General features: G+C 38.3%; 1 protein-coding gene across 5 annotated transcripts in view; it reads left to right on the forward strand.

Annotated features, from left to right (window-relative positions):
* The window catches only part of PTPRM (protein tyrosine phosphatase receptor type M), a 475841-nt gene that overhangs the window by 229840 nt on the left and 222957 nt on the right, over positions 1 to 23044 (forward strand). For all 5 annotated transcript variants that reach the window (XM_013130096.3, XM_031052840.2, XM_031052841.2 and 2 more), the window contains exon 8: positions 22426 to 22734. In XM_013130096.3, the coding sequence (XP_012985550.2) occupies positions 22426 to 22734 (309 nt within the window). The remainder of the gene's footprint in view (positions 1 to 22425; positions 22735 to 23044) is intronic.

The raw sequence follows: 23044 nt of genomic DNA on the forward strand, positions 1-23044 counted from the left end.
TTTCTCCCTTGTATCAGAAAGCTCTGATTTTGCAGTCTGTTTTCCTATAGTAGTTCAGTTTTACCCATCTAACGGGAAGCATTCTAACAGAAGAGACTGAATAGAACATATCTTTGCTATTAGTTATACTTCATAAACTTAGGAAACACTTCAGATGGTGTGCTGAGTACACACTGGTTGATGAAAAATACTGTTTATAGTCATGCTAATACAGAAGTAATGGCATCATTCAGGAAAGGGATCTCTCTGAACTCTGTAGGACTTTGCAGCTCTAGTAGTGCAAAGAGTTCAGGTCTAGCATCAGGGAATAGTGATCATTATAGATAAGCTGCTCTTGTTATGGTGGGAGTTGTTCAGCTTTGGAGCTATCTTTCCGTCACTTGACAAGTCCCACTTCCTCCCTTCTCTTGTGTTAACAGGAGGTATCCTAGCCACGCTATCACTGTCAACTCCCAGTATTGCCAAATGCATTGGCAGCTGCTAAAATTCTCATCTACAAATTGTGGGAGATATCAACAGTATGGTACCGTGCCGTTTCTTTATGAACATTAAGATGTCAGACATAGAATCATAGAATCAACTAGGTTAGAAAAGACCTTTAAGACCATCAAGTCCAACCACTACCCCAGGTCTGCCAAGTCTACCACTAAACCATATCACTGAGGGCCTCATCTACATGGGTTTTGAACAGTTCCATGGAGAGTGATTCCACCACTTCCCTGGGCAGTGTGTTCCAATGCCTGATCACCCTCTCTGTGAAGAAATTTTTCCTAATATTCGTCTAAACCTTCCCTCATGCAGCTTGAGTCCATTACCCCTTGTCCTGTGACTTGTTACTTGGGAGAACAACCCCCACCTCACCACAACCACCTTTCAGGTAGTTGTAGAGAGCAATAAGGTCCCCCTGCGCCTTTTCTTCTCCAGATGAAACAACCTCAGCTGTTCCTCATAAGACTTATTCTCCAGACCCTTCACCAGCTTCGTTGTCCTTCTCTGAACCTGCTCCAGCACCTCAATGTCTCTTGTAGTGAGGGGCCCAGAACTGAACACAGGATTCAAGGTGCGGCCTCACCAGTGCTGAGTACAGGGGGATGATCACTGCTTTGGCCCTGCTGGCTACTCTATTTCTGATATAAGCCAGGATGACATTGGCCTTCTTGGCTGCCTGGGCACAATCTGCATATGTTCAGCCAGCCCGCAATCAGCACCCTGAAGTCCTTTTCCACTGGCAGCTTTCCACCCACTCTTCCCCACCCCTGGAGCTTTGCATGGAGTTGTTGAGGCCCAAGTGCAGGAGCTAACACTGAGCATTGTTGGTCCTCATACCACTGGCCACAGCCCATTGATCCAGCCTGTCCAGGTCTCTCTGCAGAGCTTTCCTATCCTTCAGCAGATCAACACTCCCAGCCAACCTGGTGGTGTCCACAAATTTACTGAGGGTAACTCAATCCCCTCATCCAGATCGTCAGTTTAATATCTTCATATTAAACAACACTGGCCCTAACACCGAGCCCTGAGGGACACCACTAGTGACTGGTCGTCAACTAGATGTGATGCCATTTACAATCACTCTTTAGGCTTGGCAATCCAGTTTCCAGCCCAATGAAGAATCCACCTATCCAGGCCATGAGTAGTCAGTTTGTCCAGGAGTATGCTGTGGAAGACAGTGTCAAATGCTTTACTTAAATCCAAATACACAATGTCCACAGCCTTTCCTTCATCAACCAGGCTGGTCACCGTACCATAGAAGGAGATCAGGTTGGTCAAGGAGGACCTGCCCTTCATGACCCCATACTGACTGAACATGATCCCTCCGCTTGCCCACACGTGCTTTATGATATCACTGAGGATCATGATATCACTGCATGACCTTACCCAGCATTGAGCTCAGGCTCACAAGCCTGTAGTTCCCAGGTTCTTCCTTCCTGCCCTTTCTGTAGAAAGGTGTCACATTGGCCAATCTCCAATCCCGAGGGACCTCCCCAGTAGATCAGAACTGCTGATGGATGATGGAGAGTTGCTTAGTGAGCTCCTCTGCCAGCTCCTTCAGCACTCTTGCATGTAACACATAGACCTTGTGTATGCCTAAGTGGAAGGAGTTCTCTAACCATTTCTTCCTGAATTATGGGAACTTCAATCAGCTCTCCATCTCTGCCATCTGACTCAAGGAACTGAGTACCCAGAAGATGCCAGGTGTGACTTAAAGACTGAGGCAAAAGCAACATTAAGTACCTCAGTCTTTTCTTCATCCTCGGTCACTAGCTTTCTCCTAGTATCCAGCAGAGGATGGAGGTTTTCCATGACCCTTCTTTTATTGCTGATATATTTGGAAAAGTACTTTTTATTATCTTTTATGGCAGTGGCCAAATTTAGTTCCATCTGCGCCTTCGTCTTTCTAACTTTCTCTGTACGTAACATAGCAACATCTTTGTACTTCATGGGGTGACTGTCTCTTCTTCAACAGGTGATAGATTCTCTGTTTTTTTCACGAGTTCAAGCAGTATCTCCCTGTTCAGCCAGGCTGGTCTATTCCCCATCAGTTTGATTTTTGGCACATAGGGACCACTTGCTCCTGCACCTTAAGGATTTCATTCTTGGAAAGTGTCCAGCCTTCCTGGACCCCTTTGTCCTTCTTTTCTGAGATATTCTGCTAACCAGCATCCTAAACAGGCCAAAGTTAGACCTCCAGAAATCTAAGGTGGAGTTTTTGCTGACCTTCTTCCTGACTTCTCCAAGGATTGAAAATTCAGTCATTTCATGATCACTTTGCCTAACCATCACCAGCCTCCAACCATCACACCACCTCAAGTCCTTCTCTGTTTGAGAACAGCGGCAAATCCAAGCAGGCATTTACCCTAGCTGGCTCACTAACCAACTGGGTTAGGAAGTTATCTTCCACTCCCTCCAAGAACCTTCTGGATTGTTTCTTCTCTGCTGTGTTGTACTTCCAGCATACGTCTGGTTAGGTTGAAATCCCTCATGAGAACAAGGGTAAGCAACTTCTCCCACTTGTTTGAAGAAAACTCCATCTGTAGCTTCAGCTTGGCTCAGTGATCTGTAACAGACTCCTACCAGGATATCAGCTTGATTGGCCTTCCCTCTGATCTTCACAAACATTCAGCCTTCTCAGTTACAAGATAGAGTTCAAGGCAGTTGATGCATGCCCTGACATACAATGCAACCTCACCACCTCTTTTTCCTTGCCTATCCCTTCTGAAGAGCTTATAGCCATCCACTGCAGCACTCCAATCATGCAAATCATTCCACCACGTTTCTGTGATGATGATTATGTCATGATTTCCCTGCTATACAATGGCTCCAGCTCCTCCTTGTTTGTTGTACATGCTGTAGGCACTGGTATAGATGCATTTAAGTTGCCCTGTGGACCTGGACTCCCACAGTGGCACACTACCCCATGGCTAATGTCTAGTGAGCCTAGTGTTATCCCCTTCCCTTTTCAAACCTTGTTTAAAGGTCTATTTATAAGCCCTGCTAGCTCCTGGGCTAGAATCCTTTTCCCCCTTTGGGACAGGTGTGCCCCAACTGCCACCAGCAGCCCTGGTGCTGTATAGACTGACTAAAACCCAAAATTCTAGTGCTGACATGTCCTTTCTGGCCAGCAGAAAGGACTTAGTTTTCTTTGCTCTCTGTCAAGAGGATACCATCCTTGAGAACCTTCTCAATGACTGCCAGCTGAGCCCACTGACACCTGCCGGGCTACTGGGCCCTTTGCACTCACCCTGCCTGCTCAGACTGCCACACCACATTCCTGGTCACTTCTGCTCCCAAGGGCAGTGTTCAGGTTTAGTGCCACCAATGGAGTCATTTACTTGTGTCAGCAGAGCTGTCTTATCCTGGGCAAGTCCTGATGAGGACTTGGGGCTCCCTTGGTGGCTCCCAGCTGACATCTGTATACTTGCAGTGCTCTGCAGGAGACGTACTTGACCTTTAATTCTAATTACACTTTTATACTGAATAAATCACAAAGTCTGGATATTCTAGCACAATTCTTCTTTGCAAAAGCAAAGTAAGACATGAAGTATGTGCAGAGCTGCTTTCTCGCTGAGATGCCACATCACCTGAGAAAAAGACCTGGCATGAGACAGAGTATTCCTGTCTTTTAAATAAACCTTAAACTATTTCCTGCTTTCCTTAACAAAGCTGCTAATAAATGAGGAACTTTTGCTAAAGATGCTGTTTCTTTGGTACCCATCTCCAGTTAGGTACCCAGTTCACCTCATATCATAATAGTACCTTAGACATCTGAAAACAGAACCATGAGGCTTTTAAGCAATTCTCACCTTATATTTGCAGGTATCATTAGCAAGTCAGTGGACTGATGAAAGAACCTTTAGAGTGAACCGAAAAGAGGGAACATGCTTCTATTTCCATGCCTTTTAGTAAGAGAAATCAGTGTATTCCAGAAATGGTGTTTTCCTGATATGTCTGTATGCCTGCAAAGCAAAGATTGCATATAGAAAATTAATACAGCATTAAGTTATTGTGGCTTTATGGTATTAGCTTCAAGCAGTGATAATGTGCTTTCCATACTTCCATTAGGGTCTTAGACTCCCTAGAGAACATTGACTTTCATCATGAAATCTCAGGCTTCAACATTCTTTGTTCATTGCTGTTTCATTTTCCAGTAGGGTGATCTGTAAACTTAATGTCTTGTCTTTTATCACATGTGGAAGCCATATGAATCAGGTAGATTAAATGTTTTGCCCAGTGGATAAATATGGATCTGATATTTCATCTCAGATTGGATATTAAGAGCTGAACAAATGTGCTCATCTTTGGTAAAGGAAGTTGCCAGCCTTCTACCTTGCAGGAAAATGACCAAGCAAAACTGGTTTGTTCACAGAAATTGAATCGCTCTAGGAAAACATCATGACAGACTGCAAGACTAAATTTGTAATCAGTCTGGTAGGACAGCCTTATTGCTAGACAATCACAACAATCTAGTTGTCACATGGACTTTTGAGGTGTGTGCTGCACCCATTTCAAAGCCTAGGGGTACAGTGCTTTCTTGAAGAACTGGTCAAAACATTACATACATTTTGAATATGGAAGTGTCTGCAAAACAGAAATATTATTAGCGCCAAACCTAATTACAAATCCATTTGTTAGCAATTACAAATTTGCAGGGCTATGTTGCAAATGAAGCAAAGACAGCAAAGCTTGTGAAGATTGGAGAAAATCTTTTCCAAGGAAAAGATGTCTCCAGATTGAGTTTACAGACAAAATCAATGGCCAACATTATTCTACAAGTAATGGGAAAGTAGATTGGTGAAGGCTTCTCACTACTCCTAGCTATTCCATATTGCCATATTCCTAGATATTGTAAATGCTTTCATTTGTTAGGCAATACCTTCATAAATTCTGTTGATAAAATAAACCAATGATGTGTAATAGCTTAGAGGATTTCTGTTACTCCTGAAGACATTGAAATGAATGGATAAGAACAAAGCTGCATGCTCAAGTTTTTGGTCACCCCCTATTAAATGTTTATGCATTATCGTGAATGAAAGAATTTCTCACATGAAATGCAGACTGACTGTGCTGTATCACAGTGTATACCTAGCTAGGTTTTAAGGCATAAACACTTCTTGGTGTACTTTTAGGATTTTGCAAAACATCCAAACCCTACAATAAAAATCGTAGAAACGTTTCACCTTGTGAGAACTAAGTAATCATCAAATATTTAATGAAAGTGGATTCTGACTGTGTTTAATCATGCTAGAAATTGGTATGAAAGATTAAAGTACCATCACGTAGAGTAAGGGAAAACCATTACGTGAAAATATGCACTTAACAAAAAGAGAAATGAGTTGAAAAATATTTTAAATGTACTACTTTTTTGAAGATTCAAGGGCCTCAGGTCTGCTGTAGATGAAAGGGCCTCTAGTCTTTTGCCTTCTTACTTTACAACTAGTGGGTGAACCATTTGCAGGCACTTTGCAGATACTGTAGGCAATATGCTTGGCTTTGCTTTGTAATGTTGTAATTTGTCTTTTTGTTGAAAGGATAGATTTATTTGTTTGCCCTCACATTGCCAAATTCTGCCCCTGGGTGTGTACATTAGGTATCAGGTTGCCTGAACCAAAATGACAGAGTGTGTTTTCCTATAAGGCAGTGTTTTACTATAGTACAAAATTGAGATGTTGGCCTGTGGTCACAAGGTGAGCCATTTGCTATCTGATAAAGTTGTTTTTATTTTGGATGCAAGTGTGACTAACACATTTTAGAAAGTAGAGTCAGTTCCAAAAGGAAATGGAAGTTGAAAAAGGAAATAACCTTATGAATTATCAGCTTTACTTTGCCATATACCTCCAGCTATAAATGTTTGATTTATATGAAGGACTTATTTTCTTCTTCAACCACAGATATTATATTATATAAGTTAAGTTATTTCTACAATATTACTGAAAAAATACTCTATGTACAGAAACAAACTCAAAAAAACAGTGACTATTCACAGCATAGTAAGTATACACATTGTGGTATACATATACTTCTCTGATTTAAATAATTGCTAAATAAAATTGGTAATTAAAGTTGGAGGGCTTTTTTCTATCCTTTTTCTTCTTTTCAGTTGTCCTGTATAGATGATGTTGCTTTTTTTCTCTTCTGCAATCTGGCCAGCAACTTCTGTTCCTTAAGCTTCAGCCTTGTCTTTGCTGCTATTTAAATTCTGTTCAATAACAAGGGTGCTCACCTGTAAGTACTCAATGTGGTTGTCGTGGTTTAAACCAAGTCCCCCAACTCCCGGAGAGTTAGGAAGGAGAATCCAAAGAATGTAGCCCCCACGGATTGAGATAAGAACGGTTTAATAGCTAAGGCATAACACAGAATCACCACTGCCATTACCACTACAAATAATAATGATAAAGCCAATAACAAGCGAAAAGAATACAACGCCCCACCATCCACCGACCCATAACTCACTCCACCCTGCCCAGCTGAGCACCGCGTGCTCCCCCCTCCATTTTCCTCCCGAGCTCCCCCCCTCCTGCTCTCTCCCTCCCAGTATGCATCCTGGGCATGACGTGCTATGGTATGGAATACCTCATTGGCTAGCCTGGGTCAGGTGTCCTGTCTTTCCTTCCTCCCGGACTCCCTTCCTCCCCGGCAGAACACGTGCCTTGAACAAAAGGCACTTGAACAAAAACAAAGGCCTTGAACGAAAACACCCTCACAACATGCTCGCTATCAAGCAACTATTCCCAGCCCAGAAGTCAAAACACAGCACTGCACCAGCTACAAGAAGGAGAAAAATTACTGCCACGGCTGAACCCATGACAGTGGTATAAGCCACTGTTTGCTCCTCAGTGTTTGGGAATGTCTGTTCCTGCCATTGCAGCTAATTTGAACAATCATACCTAGACCACCAAGTTGGCGGTGATCTGCAGTCTGCAGTGGCATAGAACAGTTCTGAAGATCAGATGTCACATGAATAGCCCTATTTTTTTCAACAAACATGCTGTCAATAAATATCTCATATGACATTGCAGCTATAAACTTGATGGGAGTTAAGAACCCAAATCCTTTATTTTGTGAAATTCTGCTTTTAATAAAAAGAAAGTTTTGCTGTGTTAACCTAAGTCCTGATAGGACTCCCTCTTTGCTCTTCTTCAGTTTTTATCTTCATTCAGTTTGTGATTTTTGTTTACTTTCTTTACATAACTTCTAAAATGATCCAGTTCTATTTCAACTAAAAAGCAAGCTATTCAAGAGCTATTTTGTCTATTTTCAAAAAAGTGGTCAATGATACAAAATTTTTAAATATGCCTTTTTATATTAGTTAGCATTAGAGTTCAAGATAAAAATTAATGTCCTGACATTGTGTTACTTAGGTTTTGGATTTGTAAATGTATTTTAAATTGAAACAGCAATCATTAATGTTGCCATATGGACTGCCAGACTTAAACGCATATAAAAATAAATTTACATGGGAGTGAGATGTCTGCAGGCCACTGTAAATTCCTCTCCTGATAAGACAAACAGCTATACCTACCTCTAAATGTAATGCTAAAGGCATACACAAGACAACCACAAGATCACTCAGATTGATACCAGCATTATTTGTGCATTTCTGTAGCTTTATTGAGAAATAATAGAATTCTTTAATGTTTGTAAGCAAGTGAAGGAACTCAGGATTTTCAGTGATACTTGTGATACTCTCTGGCCTTTTTCTTCCTGTTTATAATGTTTTTATAATGGCATTTTTGGGGCTCTGTATTAGTTAGTGGTTTTGATAGTTTGCCTTCAGAATGCTTCCAATGCTCTTCTTCATTTTTCGTTAAGGAAATGAAGAAAGCTCAAACCAACTATTAGTAATCTTCTTCTATGACATTCCAAACATTGCCTTAGGCAAGAATAAAGTATCTTCATGTGTATATAGGACAGCCTTCATGCATGTATTCCTTTTGTCTCCATAGCGTTGCTATATTTGTTTTGTTGTCCATGTGTTTCCCTCTTGACTTAAGAGATGGCTCTATATTAAGATCAGGAAAGCTATTTCTATTTTTAAAATTTTAAATGAGTTGCAAATTCTTCTGAAACAAATGGATTTATTTATTGTAGTTTTAAATAGGTTTTTGATTTTACTGAGAGTACAGTTGTTTCAACAACATACAGTCATGTGTACAGACCATCCTATGGTCTGCTCATCATACTGAAAAGAATAATGTGTCTATGGTTATGCACATTAGGCTTTGTTTTTATCAAGAGATTCTAGCAACATCATAAACAACAGGTTTGAATCTTGAGTCGTTTGTTCATGTCATTGGAAACTGTAGATAGAAATACTGCCTTATTTTATGTGAATTGTTGGGCAGTACTTTTATATATGAATTCTTATTTGGCCTGATTTTTTTATGGGTTTGCTGCTTTGTTTTGTTTTGGGTTTTTTTTGCCTTTGAGTTTCTTTTTGGTTTGGTTAGTTGGTTTTGGTTTTGTGTTTTCTTTTGTTTTTTGGGGGGGGGGGGTTGTTTGTTTCTGTTTTTTTGAGAGAGCAACTGGGTAAGTGTCTAATAGCCAAAACCACTGGAGGTCAACCCACCACAGATGGGTTTGGTATTTTGAATATTTAGGTAGGATTCAGTTACAAGGGAGTGTTCCCTGAATGAAGAATACTGTAACAAGACCTCAGTAAATAACAGACTAAAATAGTCAAGAAATTTTGCACTACGCAAATGTTTTTGTTTAATTTCTGATGAGTTCATAATGGTTTAAGTACTGGAGCAGAAATCAACTTTAGATTTATCATTGCTAGGAACATGTAGCCATGGTAATTAAAACAGTATTATTTTAAAAATTACAACAGAACACTCAAGATGTATAAAAGGGAAATATCCAAGAAAAAGCACCTTTCTTCTGGTAACTAAAGACACAGACATTTTTATACCTACTAAACAGTTAGTTAGATATGCTACAGAATAATGCAAGCTGCAGCACGGTCTCTGCGAGAAGAGGTCAGGACTGCCACGTGCTGGGTTCCAGCCAACTCACTGCAGGGCACAGCTGTGAAGAGGGGGGGTCTGCTTGTTTCAGTTTGCCTTTGTTTCTCAGTACTTAAGTCTATTTCAACTGGCAATAAATTAAATTAATTTTCCCCAAATTGGGTCTGTTCTGCCTGTGACAGTAGCTGTTAAGCGACCTTCCTCTCTTCACCCTGACCCATGAGCTTTTCCATCTTATTTTGTCTGCCTCTCCTGTTGAGGACTTCACAAACTGTGTAACCTATTATCTTCAATTTTTTTTAGTTTCATCATCATGATAGAGATAGGGGAAAACCTGTGACGAGATACTTCGGTGCTTGGAAGAAAATGGCATGACTTATATGTCAGTAATTTATAAATTCAGATTAGAGTAAAATATAAACAGTGGCTATATAGCCCTTGCTTTTTTATTACATTGTGTATGACCTTTATCAGCAATTATTTTCCATTACTTCAGTTTGATTGGGAAAAAAAATAATGCTTAATCGACTTTGAATCCTGAGTCACTGGTGACAGATAGTTTTTAAGTTTATGTAATTGCTGTCATATGCCGTTCCGTAATTTCTTATACAAGCTTAAGTTCTGGTGAACGTTTACCAGTCACCTTTTATGTGTTTTCCATGAGGTGTGTGGTAAAACTGCAGTCCAGGGCTCTTTAGTGACCTGTGGAGCTGGCTTATGACTCAACAGATAAAAGCTGTCTGTCTAGGACCAGTGAAACTGTAATCTAGTCCTGGCCTCTCTCCTTTGATCAGGTTTGCAGGTACTTTAGCAACCAACCTTCCATAACCTTCACTTTCCTGAATATTTGATGGCTGCTTTGTGTTCTTCCATGTCAGTTATGGTTCTGGCATAAATGCACACATTCTTTAATCCATTTGACAGGACCAAATTTAGAAGAGGGAAGGAAGCAAAAGGACATAACCAAATGCAAAGTGACCTGTAGCAATTAAAGCCAGGGATGCTGCAGGCAAAAGAGGAAAATGTAGTCCTGATAAATGATTAATTTCTATGACTAGAGAAAGGAAATGGTACAGGCTCAAGACCAAATGTGGAAATAAAGCATGGCTTAAAAGAAATAATCAGCACTAACCTGTGGTACAGATTACACAAAATCATATTTTCTTCTTTATCCTGCACTTGCATTCCTTTGTTTACTCTTTTTGTCAGTAGTATCATGTATTTCTATACCTGAGGCACACCATCAAAGTCCCAGCTGTATGCATTTTTGTGGGAATCTTAGGATCCTGATAAATCTGATGAGGAAAAAGAGAATTAACTTTGAAGCACTTTACTGTCAACTACACCTATTTTCCCCAGCTCCTTTCCTTCCTCCTCCACTGGAATTTTATTTTGTTTTTACAAATGTGTCAGAAGCAAGGATAGACTGATTTATTCTGTATTTAACAGTATAGTTTAACAGTATAAATTCCCTTCATGAGCAAGCATGTTTTCTTATGTTTGCTTTTTACAGGGAATAGTATGGCAGAGAATGCTGGTGGCAATTCAGCTGTCACATGAAAATTCAAACAAATCTGCCAGAAAGGGAGCAATGTGGGGGAGTTCTTCAAGAAATTTTCTAGATATTGTGATGTAACAGGGGGAAAAAAAAAGAAAAAGAAAAAAAAGCTGACTATATTCCACCAGCAAATTCAAGAGTGTATACTCGTATTATAGGTATTTTCCAAATACTTCAATATATAAAAACATTATGTACAGTTACTGAGCGAGAAAGACAATCAACAAGAAGTTCCTTTCATACAAGGTGGCCTGATACACAGGCAAACAAAAATTACTTTACCTACATAATTTATGTAAGTTCTTATGTAATTCTAAATTAAAACATCCCAAACTTGAAGTTACCCAGATAGCATAGGGGAAGTTTATATTTTGCTTCTTTAAAGAAAGTCTGAGTAAAACATTGGTTTTGTTTGTGCTAGCCTGAGAAAGGAATAGGAGTTCAATGTTAAACTGATATTGAGGCCCAAGTTATTAGTGACAGAAGGTATACAAAGACAAAGATGGGAGTTCAGATTGGTGTTTAAAAAAGCATCTTCATTAACTTAGTAGCTAGTAACTCCTCAGGCTTGTGTGAAGCTTCTGGAAAAGTCCTGAGGATGGGCCTAACCTGAGGAAAGTTAAAGGCTCTATCTAGACTGACTGGGAATTACGTAGGAGGTTCTCTTGTGTAAAGGGTCTTGTGAGATATTAGGCAGATGATCTTCTCAGCTTTACAGTAATTACTTCTCATTTAATATTGTTCTTACATGTTAATAGTAGTTAGCACATAGTAATGTAGTAGGAAGACAGAATATTCTCTTCCCTTTTGACATGTATGTATGTAAGTGCAAAGTTTCTTTTACCAATTGTTACAGAGAATCTGATTCATTTATCAGGTTTATGCATTTGAGAGTTATTTGTCAAAACTGATCTCACTCTGCATCATTTGGTTAAGGTTGATTGCACATGTCAGATTAGAAAGAATGGTAAATATTCTTTTTGGACAAGTAACATCGATTGGTAGCATTTTCTCTTTTACGTGGATTTATAAGACTATGTTGCCCTGTCATCTAGGTTCAATAAAGGCCTGTTTTCAACCCTCAATGTAGCTAACACCACTGTACATAACAGCTCTGAATTAATGTGATTTGTCAGTAACAATAGGCCACAGTGATAATCTGAACATACTGCTACATCTTATTCTGACTGATCTATGAAACAGCATTGCCCATTTATTCTTTTGCACAACATAATAAACAGTCACTGGGCTTATACTTTCAGGGCAAATATTGAGCAGCTGAAACAATCACTAATTTACACAATGGTTTATCTTTCCTCCAGCTGACTTCAGGGGCAACTCAAGCAGTTGCGCCGTAAAACTTAATGAGTTCAAACGTGCTAATTTGTCAAACAACAGGGCAAATGGTGCATGTTTTGCCATTAATATTAGTCACAATTAGAAGGTGATTAGGGCACTTACTGTACAAAAAATACGTGTACTGTATTGGTGTATAAAGATAACAGTTTGCCATACTACAGTGTCATAGATGTATTCTAGCCATTTCCAGGAAAATGAGCTAGAAAAGAAAAAGATTTTTCCCTCACACTAGAACTTACATTCTTCCCCTGGGTTCCCTTTTTTTGACCACTGAGAAGAGTGTGTGTTACATTAATGCTGTTTCCACTGTTTATGGTGTCTGGACAAATTACATCTGTATGATTATGAGCCAGCCACCTGCACCAACTTTTATATATCTAGAAGTTTCTGAAGTGACCCTGTGTTACCAGGTGGTTTCATGTTCAATGAAGACTGTTGCGTGGTAACTGTGTAAACGAATTATGTCTGGTGACCACACGAGCAATTCCTCAGGCATTCATGTTCCTTTGTGTTGCTTGCAGCTTCTCCAATATGAGCAGCATCTGGGCTGTACGCTATATAAATTGGTGTATAACTCTGCTACTTGTACCAGCTTCTGAAGGGTGCCACAGGTGTGGAGTACGTATCTTGGCTAAATGTGGTTCTGTGTCAGATCAGGAGATGATTACATCTGCTTTGTTAACATACAATGGACGTGATAGAAAGGGACAAAAATAATACTGTAAACCAGCCATGTGTTCAATTCAGAAAAAGGGTTAAACACCTGTGATGGATAGATTCAGTCAGGAGGGAGTTCAGTTTTCCTCAAAGGTCATTCTGATCCACGAATCTACGAAAGGTGGTTCTACCAAAGGTAACATCTACCAGAAATAGGCACTTTATTTGCCATATTACCATAGTAATTCTTCTGAGAATTATTTGTCACAACCTTTTATTTCTTGTTGATTTACATATTCATGGGGTTCCTGGGGTGAAGTGGGGATAAATTGTCACTGCCATATCTGTGAAGTGAAAAGTATATGTCTGCACTCTTTATTTTTAATTTCTCTGTTAGATGTGTACTCCCTTCATGCAAAAGAAAGAAAACCTTAAGAACACATGCTTGTCTGTCTTTCGAACTCTCTAGAATTAGCTTGTCATGAAATGTAAAACTAATGTGTAGTTGTAAAAACCACTGCCAGCATTTTCCTCACTGGTGGCTGATGGCTAAGTAGATTTAGAAATGAAAGGGGTTATTATAAAGTGATTACTGAATAGCTAGGTATGTCATTTTAAACAAGCAACTAAAATCTTGGTTGCAGATCTGGAATGTAATCTTGTTTGTATCATTCATACTTAAAATCTGATTTTGATTGTGGAGGAGTAATCATGTAATGTAGGTAATTTGACAAAAATATATTGACTGATGTTTTTCTTTCATTCCTTATTTAAATGTATTAGAATTTAAATGACTCACCATTCAGAGTATACCTATAAAATGACAACATAAAGAAATGTTAGATTCTATTTGCATTGGTTGAGACTCAAATTTACAATGAAGTGAAAAGTTTGAGTATCACCTCTCGTAAAAGAAAATACTGTATAGAAACTAACACAAAAAAATGCTACCTTTAAAAGGGTGAATTTGATGATTAAAAGGGTGTTAATTATTAGACCAATATATTTCGCAACTGTGAATGTCAGCCTGAAGGTGTAGGCCTCATGGGAGATGTGTAGCCATGAATTGGAGAATCAGAGATGAAAAAGTTAAAGAAACCATCTCAGGTAGGATTGCATCATTCATGTTTCAGTATCCAGTGCTTGTAATAGTACATTACTAAAAGTTTAAATCCAATACCTCATCTGGTTTCAAGCAACAGCTACATTTATTTTTTGTAAGCAGTGAACTGATGTCTCAGGTGCTTACTAGAATGGGTTTTCAGTAAATCTTCTATAATTGATGAAATATCATCATTCTCTCCCAAGAATTTCTGCACTTCTAGGTTGTGTTTCAGCTAGAAATATCAGTAAAAAAAAATCTCCTAGTCATAAGGTAATATTAGTACATATGATCTTTCCTGAAAAAAGTAGACTGCTGCTATATTTCACATTTGAATTTGTGGAGAAGTGAGTGAGGATTCAAGCTGGCTCATTTTAAGAACTTAGCCTGCTCATTTTAGTGCTGTGAGCGGTGAGTGTGTGTTTTGTTGTTTTCTGAGCTCACACGTTGTGGAACTAACCAGTTCTGGCCACAAAGTACAGAAAAACCTGTGGAGAGCTGTGCTGTGATGTAGTGAGCTAGAAATAAGACTGAGAATTAGGATTCCACAGCTTTTGCTGATGCCTTGTAAACTTTAGCAGATAATTAATTTCTTTTGAGCTTTGGTTTCTTTGTATATAAAATAGGAGAAATACTATTATTGTACCTCATACAGATACATAAGTTTTAATTACACAATACTTCAGAAGTACATGCTAGAACAAAATCAGTGGAAACACAGTCTTGTGTCTGGTTCCACGCTGAAGAAGACTGGTGTTAGCTATAATCTGACTAACAGCATTATACCCTGGGAGATGCTAGCTTTTTACTTTTGCCCATTAGCCTGCTGGCATCTCTGACAGGAAAATGAGGCTGAGTATGTGCACAGGCTCTAAGTGTGAATCTTGCAGTTTTCAGATGCTGGAAGTGGTTTATTGAGAGATAGAAAACTATCTCTGGTGGGTTGCCCTGAGATATGTTTTTTTATACTTCAGTCTTGTCATGGACACCCCTCCCTTGTGACAGAGTGGATGCTGATTACTGTGTCAAATGTGCTGGGCAAAATGTGCAGGAAACATCAGCTTATCAATGCTCTGAAGTCTGCAGTCATTTTGAAGGGTGCAGAGGGGATCTGCACAGGCTGCTGCTCAAAGTTAGCATCCTGATAACTTTAGGGTACATAAACCCTTGTGTTCATCTTCCTTCAGTGGCATTTTGACTGTGGAAGATTAATATAATTCAAAAGAAGATATTTTTTTTTAAACCTTTAATTAAAAAGAACTGATTTCTCTTCCCCCCCACCCCGCCTAGCAAAATTTGCTCAAAGAAAACAAGGCATAGTCCAGTTTTCATCATACTTTATGTATATATATATATAAAAAAACCTGATCATTCCTCTTTTGGGATGCAGATGTCTATCATTTCAGTTCTGCTGTATCATAGCTCTTTCTCATTAGCACTGAAGCTCTGCAGGGCTTGCATCCCAGCATTTTTTAAAGTGTCACAGAGTATGGAAGTGCTGCTTTTCTGTGGGAAGCATCTATTTTTGCAGAAGGAGAGACATGTTATTTTGGAAATGCTATTAGGAAGTAACAGTGAAAGATTGGTGAGAATTTTAAATACCATAGCTTGAAACCTTTCCAGAAGATGCTGGCTATCTTCTGTGTGTGGTCTGCTCTTGCTATCTTCTGCATCTTCTGTTACTCTTACCTGGATAATCTTAGTAACTATTGCTATCAATTTGCGTGGCTGCTCCATGCCAGGCAGCAGAGATATCCCAGATGAAACCAATGTTTCAAGTTTTTTACAAATTTACAACTGATCTTTGGTGCTTTTAATGTTTCCTTTCTGCCCAAAAAAGCTGTGTTCTTAGATAAGGAAGATGACCACTCTCTAATGTGCCCCTCTTCACTCTTCACTTCGTTTTGGGATCTTCATCAGCTTTGTGCACACTGGTAGCTTTGTGTTTGGTTTCACTTTAAAATGATGTGACTCAGCAGGACGATGACATCAACAGCATCATACTAGGATTTTGATTTTGATCATGAGTCATTTGTCCCTTTGTTTCTTTGTTTGCCCTCTCTTTGTTTGATTCTTTTCTTTTCTAACCCAAATAACAGGCAGTATGAAAAATCACGAGGGTAAAGTGGCCCTTTTCTTTCTTTAATCCTAACTGTAAAGCAGTTCTTCATAGTAACAAATTTGACTGTTCCTTTTGCTTTGAGATTCAGCTGGATAAATCTAATACTTCTGTTGACCAAAATAAAAATGTGTCAAAAAATGATAAAAGTACACCACCCAAAATCTTGCCCATTGAATATTTCCTTACAGCATTCTTCAGGTTTTGGAAACTGAAATTCAAAAAACCCAGATCTGTTACCAGATCTGATAAATCATGTGGTATTTTGAGTAAAGAGGAGCTCTTGTTGAACTTCAATCTGTTGTTGAAGAATGCAGACGAAGAATAATTACAGTATAAAAATCATTCCATCACAGTTTAATGCAATCTTTTACAAAACTGTCTGACCGAGTTTGCAAGCAGCTTCAAATTGTTTGCACTCATGTATATCAAATCAAATAAGGACAAGCCGAACAACTAACATATTTTGCCTACTTTCTTGTTTGTTGTCAACTACAGATGTATACAAGTCTTGAGATTTGTTTTCTAAAAACAAACAAAACATTGTTACTTTGATAGCATCTGACTTAGGAGGAATATAGTCCCTTCCCCTATAGATGAAATTATATTTCATTACCTCATGATCTGTGCCCCTGAGGCATAACATAATATCAAGACTACTGAGGAACAGCAGAGTATCTGTTTATCTGGAGAACTGTAGAGTGAGTGGAGAGGTCTGGGTTTAAAACCTCTGCAGAGTGGAGTTTTACCAAGTAAAGAGAAATACAGATGAAGTATGGTGTGCATAAATGTATTTAAAGTTGTGATCTCTTTAATTAATTTTTGGTTAATTGTTTAATGTTTAATTTTTCCTGCATGGAGAATTGAACTTTCTGTGTCACCTCCTCAGCTGTTCTGTTTTGTTCTTCCCTGGAAGGTACTTCTGATTCATGGAAGTGCACTGACAGCTGGATAACTTTTACCTGTGCTGGTGAGCTCTTAGAGCATGTGTTTGACTTAAAACACAAGTAGTGTTTTTGAAACAAAGCATATGTCTTAAGTTGTCTCTTGAATCAGATGTAGCCCTGATTTAGCGTGTAGAATCAAGTCTAAAGTGTGTATGTGCTTCTGGTCTCGATCACTGTAGTATGAAAGTTGCAGGCATTCATGAAATTGTTTGTGATACCCTTTGCTACAGATTACTTTACCCAGAGTACTTGATGTGAAAAAAATGTTAAGCGATTTGAACAAGACTGCTAAGGCAATCTGTGACGATGTCTATGCATTTAATTGTAATTTAATACAATTAAAGTAAGTTAACTTCTGTGTTTAAAAAACCTGTAGTGGATAATTTCTTAAATGTCAAATGATTAAGTTTTAATCTTAAATGTGTATATTTTCTTGTTCTGTTCATACTTCCTAGGGAAGGACCACGAGTCCAATCTGGAATTTAAATCGTGAGAGTTGTTACAGAGCTAACCACACTAATAGTGTGCCTAGAGAAGAAGTAAATTCTTCATTCCTATTCAGATATCTTTGAATAGTATCTAACACACACCAGATGTTTGCAGCTACTGGAGTAGCATGGAGTGTCAGAAAATCACCACACCACCATTCTTTTCTTCATCTCTTATTTCAGTAGGTCTCTGCAGTCTGCAGTGGAAAGACAAAACTTCCCAGACTGAGTTTTCATTGTAAACCCAAGTTTTGATGATCAATGACAGGATCCTAAAAATACACCTAAATGTCTCTGTGATTCTGAAATTGACTTTCTGAAAAAGCATTGTACTTGTGATGAGAGGTAAAGTGTGAAGTTCCAGAGAAATGAGCTGTGAATTGCAGCTGCAATGGAAATTGATCCTGTCTGTCAGCCTCTGCTCTGTATTCTCAGGAAAACAGAGTGGAGCAGAGAAGGAGCCAAGATCACCAATTAAATGGGATGCTGAAGTGCCACGGGCTAGAACCAGGCTTGCTGGTCCCTCGGGTCAGAGCTGCAGCTGTCAGAATTCACTCCTGGATACCCTGCTGAAACTGGCAGAAGGAGAGCAGTATGAAAAATGCTGCAGGTGCCAGCAGGGGAATTAGTAAGAACTGTCTGGCTAAGCTTCAGGCATGACAGGCAGTACACTCCTTTGGGAGGAAAACCTCATCTCTTATGAATTGGTAGGCCTTATTCTCCCCATTTGCCTCATGATTTTACCAGTGAGGCATAAGAAAATGGCTGGGATACTGAGGAATGACAGGCTCAGTTCACCTAGAGAACTCCCAAGTGAGTTGAGAAGGCTGCATAACCTCTCTGCAAGGTAGGCATTTCCCAGGTGAGGAAGAAACAATGGTTCAGCAAATAGCCATTGTGGTATGAGGTATATATGTTGCATAACAAATGGTGTGGCATATTAATCTCCTTATTCATTTTCTGTACTTAGAAATATTATTTCAGCTGTGGTTAAGGCTGTGAAATGACAATTGTCTATGTAGCTATTCCTTACCTTATTTGATGCAAGGTAGCAATAGCAGACCATTGCTAGAATGACAATCTTCAAGTACCACAAGAATAGGTAGGGCAAGTCTCTTGAGCACAACAGCAGCATCTCTATCAAACGCTTATTTTTTCACTTAAATTTGGGAACTTACTCTGGGAAAGTGATAAAAAGATCTGGTAGAAGATAAAATCAGATAAATTAAGTCAGTATGCTGTGGTGATTAATTCAGCTTCCCCTTTTAAAACATAGTCATTAGCTGTCATTCGTTTTGTGTTGCTTAACGTTTTTCTTTCCCCAAGTATCCTGCATCCTGCATAATTAAGAACAGATACTTTCCAGGTATTGGAAGTGATCTAATATGCTTTCAGAAGCATGTCACATTAAATATTTCCTCTGGGGTATACAATGATACCTCCAGAGAAGTTCAGTGCTAACTTGATCAAATGGAAACTTACTTTTCTATCTTTTGTTGCAATAACTGCTATTTTTCATGACTGTTTTGAGCCATGTGGAGTTTTAATAAAAAAAAATCCATTGTAGCATTAGCTTTTATTTCTGGTTAAAGGTAGAAATGTTCCCCTTCATCTGTTTCCTGTTTATTGTATTAATTAATTGTTCTTAACCAAAAGTTATATTTGACTAAAAACTCAAATATATAGAGCAGATGAGAACTGATATCCTCAGATCTGTAATGAAATCACGTCTGATAAATCAAAGACTGGTATTGGAAAGAAAAATAAAATAAATGGAATAAAGTAGTGGTACATTATGAATTAGGTTTATTTGACAAAAGAAATAAAAAAATATCATCTTTTCCGTTAACCATGTCCATTTTGAGAATTTAAAAGTAATGTTGAGGACACAAAGTGAGTAAATTCATTGTAGAGGCCTGTATCTTCAGAGGCTTTTTCATGGACAAACCTCTTTGGAATATTCAACCTCACTTTCTCAGTGGACATCCCCCAAAACTAGCAGTTATACCACTTGGTGCTTCATACAAGATATTGCCTTATTGACTTCCTGTGCTCTGTCCCAGAGGGTTCTTTTCTAACTCTTCCTTTCTTTCCACTACATGCAGTCACTGAGTTGTTGACACTCTACATTTACCCATGAAGGGGTCATTGGGGCCCTATCTGTTCCATAAGCTTTTAATGAATGGTAAGAAAAACAGGTATGAGCTGTGTAGCTGTCTGATACTACAGATTACAGAAGTAAGACAGGAACCAAAGCAACCAGGGTATTTGCCTTATCTGATGAGCTTTATCCTGTGAATATCAACGAACACTGTATTGTCTCCATCTTTACAACCAAATTTCTTTTTACCCTGGTCTGTTTTGTTAGAAGTGAAAATGTATCTGTCATTCTCATAGCAATGACTTCAGGATTTAACTAGAGGGCTAACTCATACTTTTTATTAAGGTAACATGACATAAGAATATTTTCCTCCTGGGCAGAAATCTTGGATAGGTTTTGATCCATTTACCTTTTTTTACAGCTTGGAAACACTCAATTTCCGTTTCAAAATGCTATGAATTAGTTTTATATCTCTAATAAAATGATTTCTCAGCTCCTGTGTGAATTTTCTGATGTGCCTACTATAGAGCTAAGCAGGATGTTCCATATTCTTGCAGCTAGGAGCTTTGTTGTATGTCAGGGTCACCCCAATTTTGTTGATTTTCTAGTCCTATTAATCCCATTCAGGTAGCAATACAGTTGCACAATACCCACCAAATATCCTTTGCTATTCACAGTCTCACCTACATGAAGAAATGCTCAATAGGAAACAAAAAGAAATAAAAAATAGAAGAAAACTACTTTTTCATTACATTTATGTCTGAATTATGCAGAAGTAAATGCTTAAAGACATGAAACTTCTAGGATTTACTAATCTTTGAGCTTTGCCCTCATTAATCTTAATTGTTGTAGCTGTAGAAAATGTCCCAAACACCAGGATTCTTAGCTGGGGTATCTGTGTGGGGAAGCAGGTAAATGGCTCTATCATGGTTTATCCTTGGTGAATATATTTTTACCAGTCAGTCACTAGAAAGAAGACCAGGATTAGATCTCTTATTGAATTAGTTGTACTTTGCCATTTTGTCACCGACTGTCAAATATTCTGTGTTGGTGATCAACACTGCTGGGTAGTGGCAATTAAAAAAAAAAAAAGAGAGAAAGAAAAAAGAATTTGCAGATTTTGAAAGGGTAAAAAATACCATGCTTTGTAGATGTTAGAGAGAACAAGCAATTTCTTAACACCTTTTCTTCAAGGAGTTAAGATGAATAACATCTTTGAACAAATATTTCAAGCATGCAGGGATTTTATTAAAAAGTAAAAAGATGAAATCCTGTGTAAATTGTTTAGAACATTCCTAGTGAAGACATGTTGATTAATAAACATAAAAGAGGGAAAATGCATATTAATTTGTTTACGTGTAAGAGGCTTCTAGCTCATTAAAACTCTTCTAAGTATTTAACTAGTGAAGCAGTGGATAAAACCAGACATTGTCTTTAATCTTGTTGAGGGCTCTAATATGAATAAAACCCAGATTATTGCTAAATATGTATAATAGCTTTATTAATGATAGTGTTTTGAAAACGTTTGGGGGGGGGGTGTCAACTCGGTGGTTTGGTTGTAATATGGTGAAAGTTTGGGTTCCCTTTTCTGTCTCAGTTGCTGGAACCAGTAGGAGTGAATGTAGACAAGGCCTTTGGTGGCATGATTTCTTGATGGATTTGGCAGCCCTGGGGTAAAGGCTGGATTTGAATGATCTTAAAGGTCTTTTACAACCTAGCTGATTCTATGACGAAAAATTAACTACATCAATGACAGTCTTTTGTTCTTGTATATATAAGTAAGCCATGTTCTTGGATATGATTCTGTTAGATGTGATCTATGGCTGGTTATCAACTGAGAGATCACCAGGAAAGCACAGGTGCATTAGGGTATCAGCTGATGTGCCTCGTCTTTCTTTTTATTCTTTGCTAAACAACTATGACAAGCTGAGGTATTCATACTGTTTATTTTAGATGGAGGGGGGAAGGGGGGGACACGACGACACTATTACCAGGTAATGTTTATGGGAAAAGAACCCTATGGACTATTTAAAAGGAATTGAAATATTAACTAAATGTCCTGGACAGATAGAGTAATTGCATTCAGTCTAACTTAAAAGCAAATGGATAAGAAATAGCTGAAGAACCATTTAACACTTTTTCTTTGTATAAACAGTCCTGGGAGAAAATCACCATATATTTGCAAGTTTTCCCTTAAATTAACTTTTCTTGTTAGATACTGGTTTTCTTAAGGTTTTTGCTCTAAAAGTGTTAGCTCAAATTAGTTTGTAAAAAAAATAAAAATTGGTTGCATTTATTTTTTGCAGGCAGCATATAGGTAAAATAATAAGCATCATTTAAACTGTATCATGCACTTTGAGTTAAAGCATAAAAACTTTCTGGTACTTTGTTTGCTCTTCATTTTTCATCAAAGATTTTTCTGTCCCTTTCTCACATTTTGTTTGCGTTTTTTTTCCCTGATTTTTTCAGTTCTATGCTTTCACTTCATTGTCATGTGCACTATTAGAGATAAAGCAGTGAATTTCTGTTTCTATGTCATATTCATGGAAATGTACAACTTGCTACTCCTGTTACTTACCACTGTAACATGAATAAATAATCATACTAGAATTATGTTGGTAATTTTGCAGATCCAATGCGTGGGCCACGAAAACTAGAGGTTGTGGAGATCAAATCTAGACAAATCACCATTTGCTGGGAACCATTTGGATATAATGTCACACGTTGCCATCGATACAACCTCACAGTCCATTACCGTTACCAGGCTGGCGGACAAGAGCAAGTGAGAGAAGAAGTAAGCTGGGATACAGAAAGTTCACATCCCCAGCACACAATTACTAATTTATCACCATATACAAATGTCAGCATCAAATTAGTACTAATGAATCCTGAAGGACGAAAAGAAAGCCAAGAACTTGTAGTACAAACTGATGAAGATGGTGAGTTTTATATTTACAAATACTTGTACATGCATACTGTGTTACAGTTAATACACTTCTGTATAAATGCATGTTCTACTTTCACTCAAATCTGTAACAAATTTCCCACCAAATTCACCAATTTTAAGGTATTAAAGGCTCCATTGGAAGTGTTAAAATGAGTTTTCACATAACCTAAAACATCACACATCATTTAATAATTTCTTCATTAAACTAATAGCTTATGCTTGAGCTATATTGTGCCTATTAAAAGTTCCAGTATCATTTTGAAGAAATTTCAGGTGATTGTCCACAGTATCTTCATGTAAGC

The sequence above is a fragment of the Melopsittacus undulatus genome, chromosome 1, assembly GCF_012275295.1.
Source record: "Melopsittacus undulatus isolate bMelUnd1 chromosome 1, bMelUnd1.mat.Z, whole genome shotgun sequence".
Taxonomy (NCBI): domain Eukaryota; kingdom Metazoa; phylum Chordata; class Aves; order Psittaciformes; family Psittaculidae; genus Melopsittacus; species Melopsittacus undulatus.